Here is a 17,044-nt window from a genome sequence, read left to right on the forward strand (position 1 = left end):
GGAACCGGCACTTCAGGTAGACCACAAGCTATGGACGACTGGACAAGCCAGCCTCTTTGGGTTTACCCAAAGTGAGAGTACCCAGTGACATTCCCTCCATTCAGGGTGGTGGGGGTGTTCAGCTCTGCTAGTGTTGATTAAGTTCATAGATCTTTCACCTGCCTGTAGCTTGTGGTTGTGACTGAGTCCTACCTGTCGTGTACGACTGACATTTTGTGAGGCATATCCTCGACTTTGGAAGTAGCCTCGTCCTGGGAGGTGAAATGCCTAGCCCCCAGAGGGGAGGTAAATGCTCCGTGTTGGTATCGGCATTTTCAAGTTGGCCACAGACATGGTCGACTGGGCATCGGGTCCCAGTGACATTCCTTTATCCAGGATGGAGGGGTTTAGCTCTAGGAGAGATGGAAGTACATCATAATCTCTAACCTACCTGTGTCTGTGGTTCTTTGGGCTTCGGCCTGCTTGTTGTGTGCGACCAGCATTCAGTGGGCAAATCCTCGACTTTGGAAGTAACCTTTCCTGGAGGTGAAAACGGGCAAGTACCCGCAGCTCACGGGGACACTCAAGGGCAACGTAACTTTCCGCAGTGTGAGGGCAACGGTTTGTAGGTACTTATGCAAACCAATCCCTGTCTCTGAGCACGGACGGTATGGTTATCTTGAGTGTGGGGGGTTCTTCCCGGAACCTCAATTGAGTCAAGGGTGTCGCCACCTCTGGTGGATAGGTTCATCCGGGTGGGTCCCACTTCTATACCTGCCTCCTTTTGGGAAACCCTGATGGCCTGGCAGTGATGTTGGGTCTGACGGGCAAACGAAGTAGATCGGGTGCTGGGTCCGAGCCCGCCAGGGGTATCTGGGGATCTATCGCTCTGGTTATCTCTGGTTTCCCAGCAATGGGTAAGGCCTCGATCGGGCAGCGGTGTAAATGGGAGGTTGGGGTTCCCCCCGTCAGCGTGCTGATGGTCCCCTTCCTCCTGGCTATCGATGGCGGGTTCTGCCTGTCAGGGATTAGATAGGTCCCGAGTGTTGCTTGCACTAAATGCGTCGGGGCGCTCTACTATGGACCTCTAGGTTCCGACCTAGTGGAACCCAGGTGGAGTGACGCTTAAACAAGCAGCCGGAATCCCTGGTTAGGATTGAGGGGCAACCCTCTTTCCGAAGGGTCTGCTCCGGCAGCCGGCGAGCCTGATGACCTTAAGTCATCCGCCCATGATGTGCTAAAGGTTGATGCGTAAGCTTCGGCCTACATCATGGGGCCCGGGTATGTCCTGAAGGATAGGTACCGGGTATGCAGTCAGGGGGCTTCGGCTCTCATGACAACAAATATATAATATATAATATATATAATATATATTCACTGTAATGTTAGGACGACCGCGCACCAAGACACGGATGCAATGTTGCCACTTTTCGCTCGCCGCGTCCTTGTATTAGAGGTGGCTGTGCTGCTACACAAGTACATGTATTTGGTGAGTATTGCTTTAACCTGTTGTAACAGGGATTGGTTACACAATCCATTTCAATAAGATGTATTGAAGGCGTAAATGTTTGTAACGGTTGGATCTGTAATGTTTATGTTTGAGTAACATTTGTTAATGTAATAACAACAACAACAACAAGTGCAAGGTATCAACTGTATCACTATCACTGTATCAGTTATATTTAACTGCAATGAGTAACAAATAGTTTAAAACGAAACTGATGGACATCATACAGCAGAAAAGTAAATACCTTACTTAATACATTGACAGCACACAATCCATAGAAATTGTAACGGCAATTTTATACATGTGTTGAAATCTACAGAAATTTAGCAACATTGTGTCAATTATCAACAAACTATTTTAATGATGTGTGTTCTAGCTGTTTAACAATAAGCCAGAAAATGTATTCCTTGTGTGGAAAATAAAACAGCAAAAATAACAAATCATAATAATTTAATATAAATTAAACATTAACAACAGCTCAGCTATTTTTTCTTACAATAATCGGTAAAGCTTTTCAATCATAACACTGCTGGAATGGATGTGTAAGTAGGTGATCTTTACGCAGCAACAAATCCGACTCCTTCTGTGACGTAAACTTGAGCGAGCTCATCGTAGTCATAGGTCCGCTTTAGGAACGTATCCACCAAGCGAATACCAGAAATATTCTGTAACAAAATGGTACTTTAGGCCTATCATAAATTTATACAGTGAAGTAATATTGATGTTGTTTATTGATTAAATAAAATGTATTACCATGTTGGGGCCTTGGTTTTAGGATTCTCATTGTTGGTCACATCAACTAACTCAGTAACAAAAATAAGGGAGAAAATAGAATATTAGACACTAGTGCAATCTGTGACTAGTTCACTCAACTAAAGAAATTGAAACCACATACAGTAGATTGTATGTCTACTTCAGTGTAGAAAGTCAATGGTTGTACTTTAGTTGTGTTTGTGTTAAGAATTAATAAAGAGTCTTCATTATAATAAAAGGGCAAAACATGTCTTTTTACTTACCTGTTTTTGAGTCTTAATTAGGAAATAGTTATTTGTGCAACTAGTGAGAAAAGTGAGCAATTGACTCACTCGAGAGAAATCCTTACTCACGAGCCGTAGGCGAGTGAGGAATGGTTTCTCGAGTGAGGCAATTGTACTTTGAACTTGAGCTGCACATTATACTTTTCCTACAGTTACCATAAAACAAATAAATTGGTGAAGAAACATAACCTATTTTTACACAGAAGTGAACTTTTAATATTTAATGTGAAGTGACAAATACAACAGTACAACAGCTGACCAGCTGATTTACAGCCAGTGCTGCCAACATATTTCGCGCACATACGACGTTGCCTGCATGTTACGCGCTCACTATTTCGTGCCTTCACGTTGCAAATCTGGAGTGAGACAAAGTATAGAGTGAGACAATGTTAACATTGTCTCACTGATGAGCGAATTGGCCACTTTGCTTTCTCAAATCAGTGAGAGAACATGTACATTGTTAGGTAACTGTAGGAAAAAGAATTTTCTTGTAGAAAAAGTATGTATAAAACCTGTTAATGATCTCAAATATATTTATTTTTTTACCTAAGTATTGTTTTTTAGGGTCAAATATATAAAAAATTTACATTTTTACAAAGCTATACTAATATTATGAAGATCACTCCAGTTATGAACTATTCTTTTCAACCTCTGAAGAAGACCTTAGGATGGAATATCAGTGTTAAATTTTGTGTTCTTATATTGTGCGTTAGACCATGTTAACACGTTCGCTGCGGTGGGGTCAAATTAGACCGGTGCCGGCTGAGTGCCAGGTGCTGCACGGTCGTAATCGGCTGTTCCCATGATTTAACTTTGAACAATCAGTGTGAACTCAGCTATTGAACGCGGAACATTATAATCGTTGTCAGCTAGAATGCGAGCTTTATTTTGGTGTAGGTTGGTACCAAAATTTCTCGTAAAATCCCGTCTGACAATGTTTTATCCTGGTTTCCCGGATTTTCTCTCTTCGAGCCACATTACATCTAGACACTGGCTACGGATCCAGTCAGTGCTGCTACCCTTGGGTATTTCAGTGAACTACGTCCGCTCTTGGGGTAAAGCAGCTCAATCACCGCTGCTCTTTTGGGACTCGTCAGACTGAAATATTTGAATGACAAAAGCGTTCACTGATTTGGTGATTCCGGGCCTCGCCGCCATTGGCGTGTGCCTGTTTGATGTATGCCGCCGTGAACAACTTAAGCTAGTAGTCTAACCTAGTCTAACTAAGACTAACCTGTAGTCCCGGCAGTAGAGGCACCACAGTCAGTGTTAGGTATGTCGACTGTCCAGGCTCCAACTTGCCCAGCTGTTGCCCAGACACAGCGCACCACGCCAAGCCGGGACACGACTCCAGTCTCAGTGATATGTCCAGAGTTCTTTCACTGAGGCAAATGTTTCAATTAGAATCATAGATTGTATACGATCATTGTTAGTGAAGAGTTAAGTATAGTAAAAACAAAACCAATTTCAACATAGAAATCAGTAGTGCAATGGCAAAGGTTTCCAAAAGAACAACTGTAGGTTATTTAAGGATTATGGGTTTTTACATGTAACAAGTTTATATTGATATTAAAAATTGTGAAATTATCTTAGAAAAAAAAACAAGATTCTTACATCATTGATACTTATTTAAATTCAAATTGCAATACCATAGAGAGTCCAATTTATTTCTATAAAGCCAGTCCAAATGATTTGGAAATCTACATTAATAAGCTACCAAAAAGAATAAGCAAAAGTTTAACAAAAATATCTTTTAATTTTGTTATCTTCATAAAGTTTTTTTATCTAATTTATATACTTCTTTATTTATCTTATCTCCTTTTTTCTTACTTTTTATTTATCACTCTTTTTTTCTTCATTAATATTATTACATACAAAACTAAAAAGTCTGATTATAGTACTGTGGAATGTTTTCTGTATGATTTGAATTCTTTTCTGATACAGACCCCAGATTGGTATTTCTTTTTTTAGTTATGAGTGAAAATTTAAAAACGTACGTTTTCATGTCCCTGGCCTTTTACTTCGTAGATACTGGATTTGTAGTTTATTATTATGTGTTTTAATATTTTTTTGGGACGGGGGCAACATGTTACACACATTTATTTGGTTTTAAATAGGTTCTAGGTATTTTTTTCGTATTTTTAAAGTCTCAAAATTCACGACCATGACGTGTCCCTAGGGTACATTTTCCAACTTTCACGCTGTTTTTAGACTAATTATTCATGCCGAAATATATAAAGCCATATTTTTATGTCATCAATGGTTATTAAACTTGCAAAAAAGGAGCATATTAGAATTTTATTGTCATTGCAAACTGACTACCATGACAAAATAAGTCTGTCCCTCGATTTAGCGTCACGACCATTTGGGAAAAATTTTCAACTTTGGAGCACGACAGTGGCAAGCCTGGCGTCGATGGAGTCAGTTGGTTTTAGAGACTAGTTCGGGGTGTACGTCAGGATTGTAGTGCCGGTCGTTTCGAGTTGAAAGGAGGAATTACAAGATTAATAAAGGAAAGATTGTGTCTTTTGTAATTTTGGTGTGTCCATGACCGTACGTAGTCATTCGATGAAGTAGATGTGGTGTTAATTTTTTTTTATAAGATATTTCAATTGCTAGATTAACCTAGAAGTCCACTTTGTATCCTCGAACATGAGGTGCAGGGCTACCGCCAGAACAGAGCCAAATGACACGTAATTTCACGACCAAAGTTTCACGACCATCACGGGTTTTTTCACGACCATTCCAGCCTTATGGATTATGGTGTGTTTGGTCGTGACAATAACTTTAATATAATTGTAAATTGAACAGTTTAGTTCAATTGAAACACATATTTTTATTATAACTAACAGTATAATTGAAGGATTGTTTAGAAAGATTTAGATTATTTCAGAAAATTCACGACCGTACCGCTTGTCCCTCACCATCACGTTTACGATTTCTATCATCAAAATTTCAAAAATTAAAATATCGTCATATTTCCATGTTTTATACACAAAAGAAGCACACCTTTATACAAACATAACGATTTTTCGGGTCTTAGGTAAGTTTTTTCGGAGTTATACAAACTTAAAAATATTTTATTGGCTTTTTTTCAATTTTTTGAGTTTTTTTATTTTTTTCTAGAAAAGACCAAATATACCAAAAGCTCAGTGACCTTTTTATTGTATAATGGTCATAAAAGTAAATTAGTTTATAGCAAAACATAGTTATAAAAATAATATTAACTATTTTTAATATTCATCTAAACGTCTGTTATGGTCGTGACAGGATTTTGTGTTTTTCCACTAAAGATGCTCTTTTAAAAAAAACTACCAAAGATATTGCGTTACCATGGACATTTTATGAAACTTCAAATGTTAATTAAATAAACAAAATAATAAAAGTTTTGAAAAAAGGGGAAAAAAATTTGCAAAGTGCTTTTCCTGAAAACGTACGTTTTTAAATTTTCACTCTTATAAGCTTAGCTGAGAAACATGGCTGAACAATAAATTTATTTGACTTTTGTTACTGTAATGATAAGTTATGCTGTAGTTCTTTGTGAATCTTTGCCATATTGGTAACCCCATAGCAGGAAAACGTGGGAGGAGGGGAGGTAGGAGGTAAACACCCAAGTTTTTCAAACTCCCTAGACATTGAACTAAAAGGTTATGCAAGAATATTTAGTATACGCAAGTTTGCACACTAAAGTATTGTCAGCTGCTGGACTAACAGTTCTTTGTGAATAAATATTCCATCAATCAATTTCCAATTATACTTAGCTGCAAGGAACTCGAAACATGATCTTAATTATTACAGTATTAAAATTGGTTTATGGGATACCTGTTTCTGCAAAGCCTAATCAAAATGTTAGGTACTTGTGTTGCAACTAGTTTTTATTTGTCATTAAGTCATCTTCAGGTATTGAAGGATGTCATAAGCACTCGTCAGATGGTCGGTCATCGATTCACAGGTCATGAAGTGATTTGATTATATGATCCTTCAAAACCTGAAGATGACTTTATGACATGTCAAAACTAGTTATGACGCATAACAAATGGATTAAGCAGAAACAGCTATTCAAACCAGTTTTTATATGCAACATAATACGGAAGCTAAAATAAAAAAATTAACTTAATTATTACCAAGTGTTGATGATTCGACACTGGAAGTCAAAAGGTTCTTCCAATTGTACAATGTTGGGCAGTTCTTGTACAGACAAACGCATGTCGCCGTACTCTGGGGCCTGTCAACATGTTCTAGTTAAACATTACAACCACTACTGAAATATTTCAACATTAGAATCATAGTAAATTTACTTCAGTCTAAAATTGCAGATCCAATGTAACAGAGGTAAGATGACTTTGAGCATTTGAGAACCAATGACACTCACTATTATAGCTATTCATGTTAGACTGAGTGGTCATAGTGCCTGTCCACTATTTAGAAGGTTGCAGTTGCAGGTATAATATTCATGTCAGACTGAGTGGTCATAGTGCCTGTCCACTATTTAGAAGGTTGCAGTTGCAGGTATAATATTCATGTCAAACTGAGTGGCCATAGTGCCTGTCCACTATTTAGAAGGATGCAGTTGCAGGTATAATATTCATGTCAGGCTGAGTGGTCATAGTGCCTGTCCACTATTTAGAAGGATGCAGTTGCAGGTATAATATTCATGTAAGACTGAGTGGTCATAGTGCCTGTCCACTATTTAGAAGGTTGCAGTTGCAGGTATAATATTCATGTCAGGCTGAGTGGTCATAGTGCCTGTCCACTATTTAGAAGGTTGCAGTTGCAGGTATAATATTCATGTCAGACTGGGTGGTCTTAGTGCCTGTCCACTATTTAGAAGGATGCAGTTGCAGGTATAATATTCATGTAAGACTGAGTGGTCATAGTGCCTGTCCACTATTTAGAAGGATGCAGTTGCAGGTATAATATTCATGTAAGACTGAGTGGTCATAGTGCCTGTCCACTATTTAGAAGGATGCAGTTGCAGGTATAATATTCATGTCAGACTGAGTGGTCATAGTGCCTGTCCACTATTTAGAAGGATGCAGTTGCAGGTATAATATTCATGTCAGGCTGAGTGGTCATAGTGCCTGTCCACCATTTAGAAGGTTGCAGTTGCAGGTATAATATTTATTGAGTGGTCATAGTGCCTGTCCACCATTTAGAAGGTTGCAGTTGCAGGTATAATATTCATGTCAGACTGAGTGGTCATAGTGCCTGTCCACTATTTAGAAGGATGCAGTTGCAGGTATAATATTCATGTCAGACTGAGTGGTCATAGTGCCTGTCCACTATTTAGAAGGATGCAGTTGCAGGTATAATATTCATGTCAGACTGAGTGGTCATAGTGCCTGTCCACTATTTAGAAGGATGCAGTTGCAGGTATAATATTCATGTCAGACTGAGTGGTCATAGTGCCTGTCCACTATTTAGAAGGATGCAGTTGCAGGTATAATATTTATGTCAGGCTGAGTGGTCATAGTGCCTGTCCACCATTTAGAAGGTTTATTTTTGGCAAAGACGGTATTTTTTTGGAGGGTTGTAAAAGGTTTGGCTTTGCCTCACACAAGAACCTTGAATGCACCAGAAAGTGTCACGTTGGACTAACCATAAAATTAGAGGTCTGATGGCCAGGCTTTTTTACATGGGGTCAAAATGTTGACATTTGGGTCTCTGGCAAAAATTGGGTTGCTTTATCAAATATACTAATTTATTGCTAAACCGTACAATTGCTAAATCTTCCAAGGTTGCTGTAAAATTCTGAATATCTCTTGTAATCACGGAGACATCATCGTCATTCACGTTTGTAGCAAAATAGAGATTCTTTGATTGCCCAATCTTCGCATATGCTTTCTGCTACCGGAAGAATAAAAGTTTGGATCTATAGTTTAGTCACTTGTAAAACTCTAATTTAAGTAACCCGACTGTTGGCCCTGCCCAATAAGAAAATTTTGGGGACCGGCAGACTCCTACATAAACTGTACAGTACAGCCAGGCGAACTTGACACTCGATAACTAAGCAGTTTTAAAGCAATTCCAGCAAGAAACAGTTTAGAACTGAGCAAACCTGTAAAGTGTTTGTAACTTTTGTCACAAAAAAACTTTATCGCGACCAAAACAAGCAGCAAACTACAAAACACCTAGATTCAATAGTTTTACGGTCCATTTCTTCCTTCAATTGGAGCTAGAGCTGCTTGCAGACATTGAGTTATGTATACCTGATGATAGAAGCACTATTCAGTCCATTTCATAGTTATTTCATAAAAAATATGTTTATTCTATAACAAGTTAAATTAATGTATTTTCGTCATACTGCAGCAAAAACAGCGTTTTTAATGCATGTGTTGCGGGTATAAGTAGTTTAATTTCACATTTTTACTCTGTAGAAGGAGTAAAAAAATACATGAATAGTAAACTTGATCATAACATACTTTAATCATAACATTTCTTGTAGCAGCAAACCTAAGTACTTATTGAATCTAATGTTATTCATATAGTGAATAAATCTGGCAAGTTTGAGGAATTATTTTAGTGAGAGTATCAGGCAAATTGAAATTCCCTCAGTCAGCAGGTTTGCTGCAGTGGGGATATTTCCCAATGGCATTTCAAACTCCTGCACCCTTCAAGTCTACATTTGAATGCTACTGTACCATTCTCTGCAGCTGAGAGGTCTGCAGTCGACCACGCTCGCCCAGGTTGGAGCGCCACACAATGTCTAGTTTGCCGATGTTGGTCGCCCCGCTCAGTAGCTTCAGGTCCTCAGTCAAGGAGGCCTGAGGCCGCAGACAATACAGGAACTGTCTACTGGCGTTGGCCGGAACACAGTTCACCGGGCCAAACACGGACTCGCCATTCGTCTTGGTGTTTAAAGCCGTTACTGCAAAATTGTCAGTTATTATCCTAAAAATATTTATTTTGATTTAGATAGTTTACAAGCCAGACCAAAAACATCAGGGTTGTGATGTTAAGGGTCCAGGTTGTTATTCAGATTTCAAAATTGTTCAAATTAGCCAGAAATTCAGTAAAATTTAACACAAGATAAAATAAAACAATAGTCACAGCGGTACCATGGATCATCTTTCCCAATCACATAAATATCCTTTATTATCACCGAGATCTAATTTTTCTTACTAAACAAAGACCTTGAAAGAGAACCAACGGAATATAATTAAGATTTAACTGAAAATTATAATAAGAAAAATCTTTGCTGGACGTGGTTATTCTAGGATATAGTAAATACTGTATGTATAAAATCATAATCCTTATTTTAAGTATTGCTTTAATTAATTTGTAAGACTCAATTGTAGTTATTTTTTTTTAAATGTTGTTCTATAATTTCTTGGAGTGATGTGTGTAACTGATGTTGTATAATTATATTATCCTAAGAGATGAAAAATCAAAAATGTGGGATGTATTTTTAGATATTATTAATATGTATAATTTAGGTTAGGTTTGACTCTATTCTTTGTAAACAATTTACATGTTAAAGAATAAAGAAGTTTTAAATTGAATTGAATTGTCAGATTGGACCATAGACTATTAGGGATTATTCCAAATTTCCTGGTTCCATAAAAAATCTACGTACAATTCACAGACATTTTTCTGGTTATCAAAATTCACGAACTATCACAGTAAAAAATACCACCCATGCAACAAACCTGCCAACTAAGCGAATTTCCAACAGCTTGATTGGATTTTCACTGTAAAATTTCCATAGTCATGTCAGAATAATTCCATACTTAAACAACATTAGGTTTAACGAGTACAGTACTTCGGATTGCTGCTAAGGAAAGGTAATAAAGTGTTTTTATAGTAAAATATTATGCTGGTTCGCGAACTTGTTCAAATAAACGCAGGTTTACAAGTTTGTATCAAATTTCATCAAAATAAGATGATTTTTGATGTATATGAATTTGAACAGATGTTTTTGGCCTCTTGGAACAAAACAAAAAAATATATCGGTCCTGGGTCCAGGTCTTACTATGAGACCCACGGCAGCCCTAATAGCTTATTTCTTACACGGGAAATTTGCTGAAACTAAGGGAGAAAATATAATCTAAGACTGTGGGTGGCTCATTCAACTGTGTACGATTATATAAAGTGTAAAGTTACAAATAATATTTAAAAGATACCATTAAACAGATGAGATGATTCCAAGGTGACCTTCTCCAAACTGATTGGTCCAGAAGTGATGTTCTGCACTTGGGCTTCTAGGTAAACTTCATCTGACTGAAATCAAAGTGAGGAAAAATTTTAAGAATTTTAAATATAACTGTCACTAGAATTTGGCTTTTGACACGAGGGTTGTAGTGTCTGTCAGAAATATTCTTTCTACACTCAGTGTCTATGGACACTGTGTTATTAAGACGAGACACATTTTTTTCAGGGTTGGTACTAAATTTGGAAAATCAAATTCTCTGACTTTTCCAGGTTTTCCAGACTGATATTATACTTTTTTTCAGGTATACCGTAAGTCGAAATTGACTAATCAAAATCAAGAAATATTCAAAAAAATGTAAATATCTTTTTACTCATTAAATTACTTGCAAATACAAAACTTGTTTCAAACTATATACATATCGATTCGTCTCTCATACTGATAACTAATTTTCGATATAAAAATGTGCATCAGTATTTGCTTATGTCGTTCTTTTTGACATTGGTCATCTCTGAAAAAAAACATGTTAAGAGAAAAATGTAGAATATCTGTAAAAAGGTAGTATTTTAGGAGAAATTCCAGAATCTTTTCATCATTCCCTGACTTTTCCAGGTTTTCCCTGACCGTACCAACCCTGTTTTTGTGTCTCATTCATTCAATAAACTATGTTAGCGTAAGAAATTGGACATGTAAATTACATCCTGGCATGGAAGCAGTTAGTTAATTTGGTATTATTAATGGTGACAGACTTAACACCATTGTGTTCAGTGTTGCATGAAAGTCAAATTCAAAGACGACTCCCAGGTTTTCCAGGTTCAAAAATAAAAATGTTCAAATAAAAACATTGCTTAAAAAAAACCACTTATTTGTACCTACATTATAAAGTGTTCAATGGACCTATATCAATCTCAATTCAAGAAGATTAAAATCTATTTAATGACACCATGTTGTTAGAAACCCGTGATCACTTCACACAGTTATAGCAATAACTGTTATGATTTTTCTAACCGCAGGAACATCCGTGACAGTCTACCGCGATTGCAGCAACATCTGCGATAAGTTATTATGATCACTCATTTTTTGCGATTTTAATTCTTACTTGACACAACTACGTGAAAAGAGAACAAACAACAATTATTTTAACTGTTTTAACTAGCGATTATTCAAAATCTAAAATCCCCGTACCATACAAAATTCACAGATTTTCCTGATTTTTTCCCAAGTAATCAAACAAGATAAAATTAAAATTAATTACAACATTTGAACACCTCCATGGTGAAATCAATAAGTAAAGCAGATGTGAGGAAACAAGTTAATTACAATATTGAAATACGTGCTTGAAAGCAAGAAGATGTGAAATTTAGAATCTTAAATACTAATTAATTAACACATTCACCAAATATCTCTATGTATTTACAAAACAAATGAAAAAATAATTGGTTCAATTTCAAGACAGTAAAAACATAAATTATTACATGGCTATTATGGCAAATATTTAACAAAATGTATCCATTTTAAAATATAAAATAAAAATAGCCTAAAGAAAGAATATATAATTTTATTCCAGTCTGCAGTTAAGTATCAATTGCACTGGTCATACATAATATTACAGAAAACATTATTTTATTAATAATATATAGGCTACCTACATAAAATCGATAAGTAAAATGTTAAAATACAAACTTAAAATCAAACTAAAATGGAAAAGAATGTGACTTACAATCAGCTCCTTAAAAGATACATGCAGAAGGTCACCATACAGCAATTGGGCATGCAAACAAAAATCAAAAATGTGTGCCAAAAGATAAGTGTGACTAGAAATATAAACTAAAAAAATTATAAAGAGGACAATAAAAGTGGCTAGTAGTAGACCTATCTATACCATTGAGCAAAATGTACTTATTGAAAGTAATACTAAAGCAAGCTGCAAAACTTGAACACCAGTTTGTATGTCTAAGTGTTGAAAAATGTATTTGATTGAATTTTAGCCTTCTAATCACATTAAAACACTATGAATTGGTGTAATTACCTGTATTTTTGCGATCTAAAACGTTGCGGTATGGCAAATAACTTTAACTCACATACAGATCATCCTTAGACCAAAACTAAGATGTCTTCTTGTTGCTTCATTATTAAAGTCATTCAAATGAAGCAATAAGAAGACATCCTAGTACTGGCCTTAAGATGACTCGTATGTGAGTTGAAATAAATAGTTGCCATACCTTTCAGATCGCATAAATGCAGGTAACTACACAAATTTATAAGGTTGAAATAGCAGTTTACGCAACAATCACGTGAAGATAGTCTTTACGACACTCGTAGAAGAAGGGTCGTGCATTAAAAACTTCTAAGAGTGTCGTAAAGACTATTTACGAGCGTTGCGTACACGACTCTTTTTAACCCTCCGAGTGTCATGCGTCGCTGCAGCGACGCGTAACGCACTTTGTATAGTGCCGTGCGTCGCTGCAGCGACTCGCGAACACTGTTTACGGCGAAGGCTCTATGACTAACTGAATCGGACTGTACTGGATTGAGTTAGGTATCGTTCTGTCCGTAATATTCTAAGCTTTCTGCAGAGGTCTGTCTCTAAGCACTATTCATTTTAGTTCCGAAAATATTGTAGCAGACAGCTGACTGAGCTGACGTGCGTGTATTTGTAAGCAGCTAGGTTACCCTCGGACCGATGACTGATGTGTTTTATTACGTTTATCATTGTTTTAGTGTTAAAAATCAAAAGTAGTGATATACGTGGTGCATTATAAGAAGATTTAAGTGGTTTTGAAGTGCTGGTTGATGATCCTGAAGAAGTAGGTAGTGATATTGATGTAAATTATCAGCCAGATTCCTAGCTATGGTTGGGCTATGCATTCTTAGCTAAACGCTATGTACTGAAATCTGTTTTTTGCCCATAACTTTTTTATTTGCAAATCTACTTCCTTATATTATTATAGATTTGTAATCCTCATAAAATTTAGAACAAAGTGGCTATTTTCAAATATTTATAGGCCTATAATTTATACAATTTCATTGAGCGCAAACTTATTTTTTTTTGAAAATTTTCGAAATTATACATTTTTTTACCTAAAAATTTTTTTTTTTTTTTAATCTTCCTTATGTTTTATATATAATATTGAAGCCCAAGATTTTCCAAACAAAATGGTATATAGAACAGTATAATTAACATTGTTTTTAAGCTTCTCAGATCAGTTTTAATAAAACCTTGCAAATGAGCAAAAAATAGGCTGACATTAAGGCCAAAACACGTGACACTCGGAGGGTTAAAATACTAACAAACACTACTCATAACTTCCAAGAGAGGTTATGTTTTTATTCATAACCTCTCATTGCTACTGATAGTGATGCAACGACTCATTGTACTAACCACTCATGAAATGTTACATCCTGTATGGTTAGTTAGAACAGTTTCATTTCAATATATTTTTTTTATTGTTTGTTGATACTAAATAATAAGTATTTATTTATCGTAGTTGTCAGCTGATATGTTTCAATTAGTTTATAGTGATATATTGGATCGAATAATAAAATATCGATATATTCGAAAATTATTGATAATTATGAATGTTTTCTTTAACAGGAAAGTACCAAAGTAAGTAACAATGCTGTGAAGTGAATCTTTCAATTCTAAGAACTGAATTGAAAAGGCTAGTTTGAAAAACATCCAAAAACGGTTGTAGGAAAAATTGTTTCCAGTTTAATTCTAAACCCAACAGTCTTGTTACTATTGATCCTGATAAATTAATTTGTTTGACGTTATCAGAAAAAATCTTATAAAAGATAGTTCTACCAACCCACATTCATTCTTTCGGCATGATTTCTGAAAAATATGTCCACCATATTTAAAGAAGATCGCTGTGTTATAGATAGAAAAACTATAAATTATTTTCTGTGAAACTTAATGTTACACATACACAATATCAACACTACCTTCACCTTTAAGCAAGGAAATTGATTAATTATAATAATACTTTCAACCTTTTTTGTTAGAGTTAAATTCTATGCGGCAACTATTTTGTTTAAGATACAGAGCAATCAAGAAATTAACCAAACTACTATGGTACCTCAACCAGGATATTCAGTTGGTTTATTGATGTCAGTAGAATGAGCTTGTAAACTCATTCTATCTAATTTGCAGCTAACAAAATTAATCTGTTGAAAATTGAAATTACTTCCCCACTTGGCTTGTAAATAGTCCTGTGAGGTTAACAATCAGTAGCTCACCTCTGCAGTGTAAAACTTTGTTTTCACATCTAATGGCTTGACAACTTGAAACTTGAAGAACTTTCTAAACGAGAGTCTGTTACTGGTCAGGGATTGGGGAGAGTAGCTCACTTCACACACAAGTCTGTAAACACGACAAAGTAATTCATTCTTTGGTAACGAAAAGTTAATTAGAGGAACCATAATTGAACCATTCCAATAACTACCATCCCTCCTCATACTCTAATACTGAAACTCCCAAACTCCATGTAGAAAATAGAGTTTAGAACCTAATAAAATAAACAGTATCATTAATCTGATACATACTTTCTACCAATAACATGTCAACAACCCCTATCATGGGTAAGCGGCAGGAGCAACTATGATATGTTATGGGGAAAATCACAAAAGTTGCAATTAGTTTTGAACCCAAATTTTTAAAGCAATGGGGGTTGTATAAAAGTCATATAAAATCATAATGAAAAAAAACAAAAAAAAAACTGGAGATATAATGGATTAGTACCCTACTCAATTACCAAATGTCATCTAAATCGGACCACAGGTACGGTCTGTAACTCTGTACACATCCACACACAACAGATATCCATTAGAAAAACGGGACCGCGTCTCGTTGTCCCTCCGTCTCGTTGTCCCTCCGTCTACTTGTACCTCGAGGCCTAGGGACAACTAGTCGTAGGTACAACTAGACGTAGGTACAAGTAGACGGTGGCTCACCCGACTAGTTGTACCTGCAGATTTTTAGGAGGTACAACTAGACGTAGGTACAAGTAGACGTAGGTACAACTAGACGTGTATCCCACCGACAAGTAGTATCACCTAGCTTGTACGGATGCGACCAGTTGTCCCTACGACTAGTAGTCTCTACGACTAGTAGTCTCTACGACTAGTGGTCCCTCCGTCTAGTAGTCCCTACGTCTAGTTGTACCTAAGCGTGTTTTGCGTCCTTATAGTCTAGTTGTACCCATCCTTCAATTCGTTACCCTGTTTAATTGATTACTGCACGAGTACTTTTTAATAATACCCTTAATTAAATCAGGAACTGCAGTCGATTGAGTATGATTGGCAAATATTTTTCACCGCAATACGATGTTTTAGTAGTTTTACAGACGTTAATTGGAGGCTGAAAGCTACGCATTGCTGTCCAGGGTCGAAATGGCAGCTATAGTTGTGATTAAAATTTTCCAGCCCTAGTACCGAAAATCGCTTATTTAATTAAAACATTTATATATATATCATTAAATATACAAGCAGTATATCCCTAATGAATTGCAATAGACCGCTGCCCAGCAATTATGTATTACTATTTTTGCTGATTCCTTTAAATATTTTTTCACATAACCTTAAAGTATTTGCATTGTTTAGTGTGCATATCTTATAGTTTACAATGGATTTCCCAGTGATCAATGAACAATGAAGTGTACAATGAAGTTGAGGTCCAGCGGTTGAAAACTCGACAAAAACTATGCAATGTACTACACATACTTCTCCTTTTAGCGAATTCCCCTATAGGGAAGTAGCTATTACCGTAGGTCTCATGGTAAGACCTAAGCCCGGGACCGATTTACTTTTTCATTTTGATGTCCCCAGAGGCCAAAAACACCATTCGTTCAAATTTTTATATATCTATATATAGATATATATATATATATATATATATATATGTGTGTGTGTGTGTCCATCCGCACGATAACTTGAGTAATTTTTGTCCGATTTTGATGAAATTTGGTTTGAAGGTGTAAGGCGGGATAAACTTGAATGAGTTCGCGAACCAGCATGATCGGACTATGGGAACGGGGGTTTATGGGGGGTTTTATGGGGTAAAAATAGGTTTTTCCCATTTTTGACTCTAAAAACACCAAATTTCTAAATTTCTTTTCAAACCATTTTGTAGAGCTTAAAAAAACAAATAATTTAGTATATTGAAGCGTTATTATGCGCCTAATTGTTACGGAGAAAATTCAAAAAAATTGTAATTTTAAAATTCCCATGTTATTCTTATGGAGCAGAAGTCAACTGTTGTAGTTTGCTTGTTTATGAAAATATTTTAATCAAATTTGGAAAATACATTAACTTCTTACTAAACCACAGTACCTTTTAACATTTTACATAAAAAAAACTTGTTTACCCTCCCTG

General features: G+C 36.0%; 1 protein-coding gene across 1 annotated transcript in view; it reads right to left on the reverse strand.

Moving 5' to 3' along the window:
• Window positions 1–1,919: 1,919 nt before the first annotated feature.
• Window positions 1,920–17,044, reverse strand: part of LOC128997085 (trafficking protein particle complex subunit 13-like) — a 29,769-nt gene continuing 14,644 nt past the window's right edge. Inside the window, exons 5-10 of the mRNA XM_054422663.1 lie at window positions 14,912–15,035; window positions 10,647–10,743; window positions 9,165–9,391; window positions 6,648–6,748; window positions 3,758–3,905; window positions 1,920–2,151 (exon numbers count right to left, since the gene is read on the reverse strand). Of these exons, the coding sequence (XP_054278638.1) occupies window positions 2,044–2,151; window positions 3,758–3,905; window positions 6,648–6,748; window positions 9,165–9,391; window positions 10,647–10,743; window positions 14,912–15,035 (805 nt within the window). The 3' untranslated portion in view covers window positions 1,920–2,043. The remainder of the gene's footprint in view (window positions 2,152–3,757; window positions 3,906–6,647; window positions 6,749–9,164; window positions 9,392–10,646; window positions 10,744–14,911; window positions 15,036–17,044) is intronic.

This window comes from Macrosteles quadrilineatus, unplaced genomic scaffold (genome assembly GCF_028750875.1).
Source record: "Macrosteles quadrilineatus isolate MER2022 unplaced genomic scaffold, UCM_ALF_1.0 Scaffold_6__1_contigs__length_79288215, whole genome shotgun sequence".
In the NCBI taxonomy this organism is placed as follows: domain Eukaryota; kingdom Metazoa; phylum Arthropoda; class Insecta; order Hemiptera; family Cicadellidae; genus Macrosteles; species Macrosteles quadrilineatus.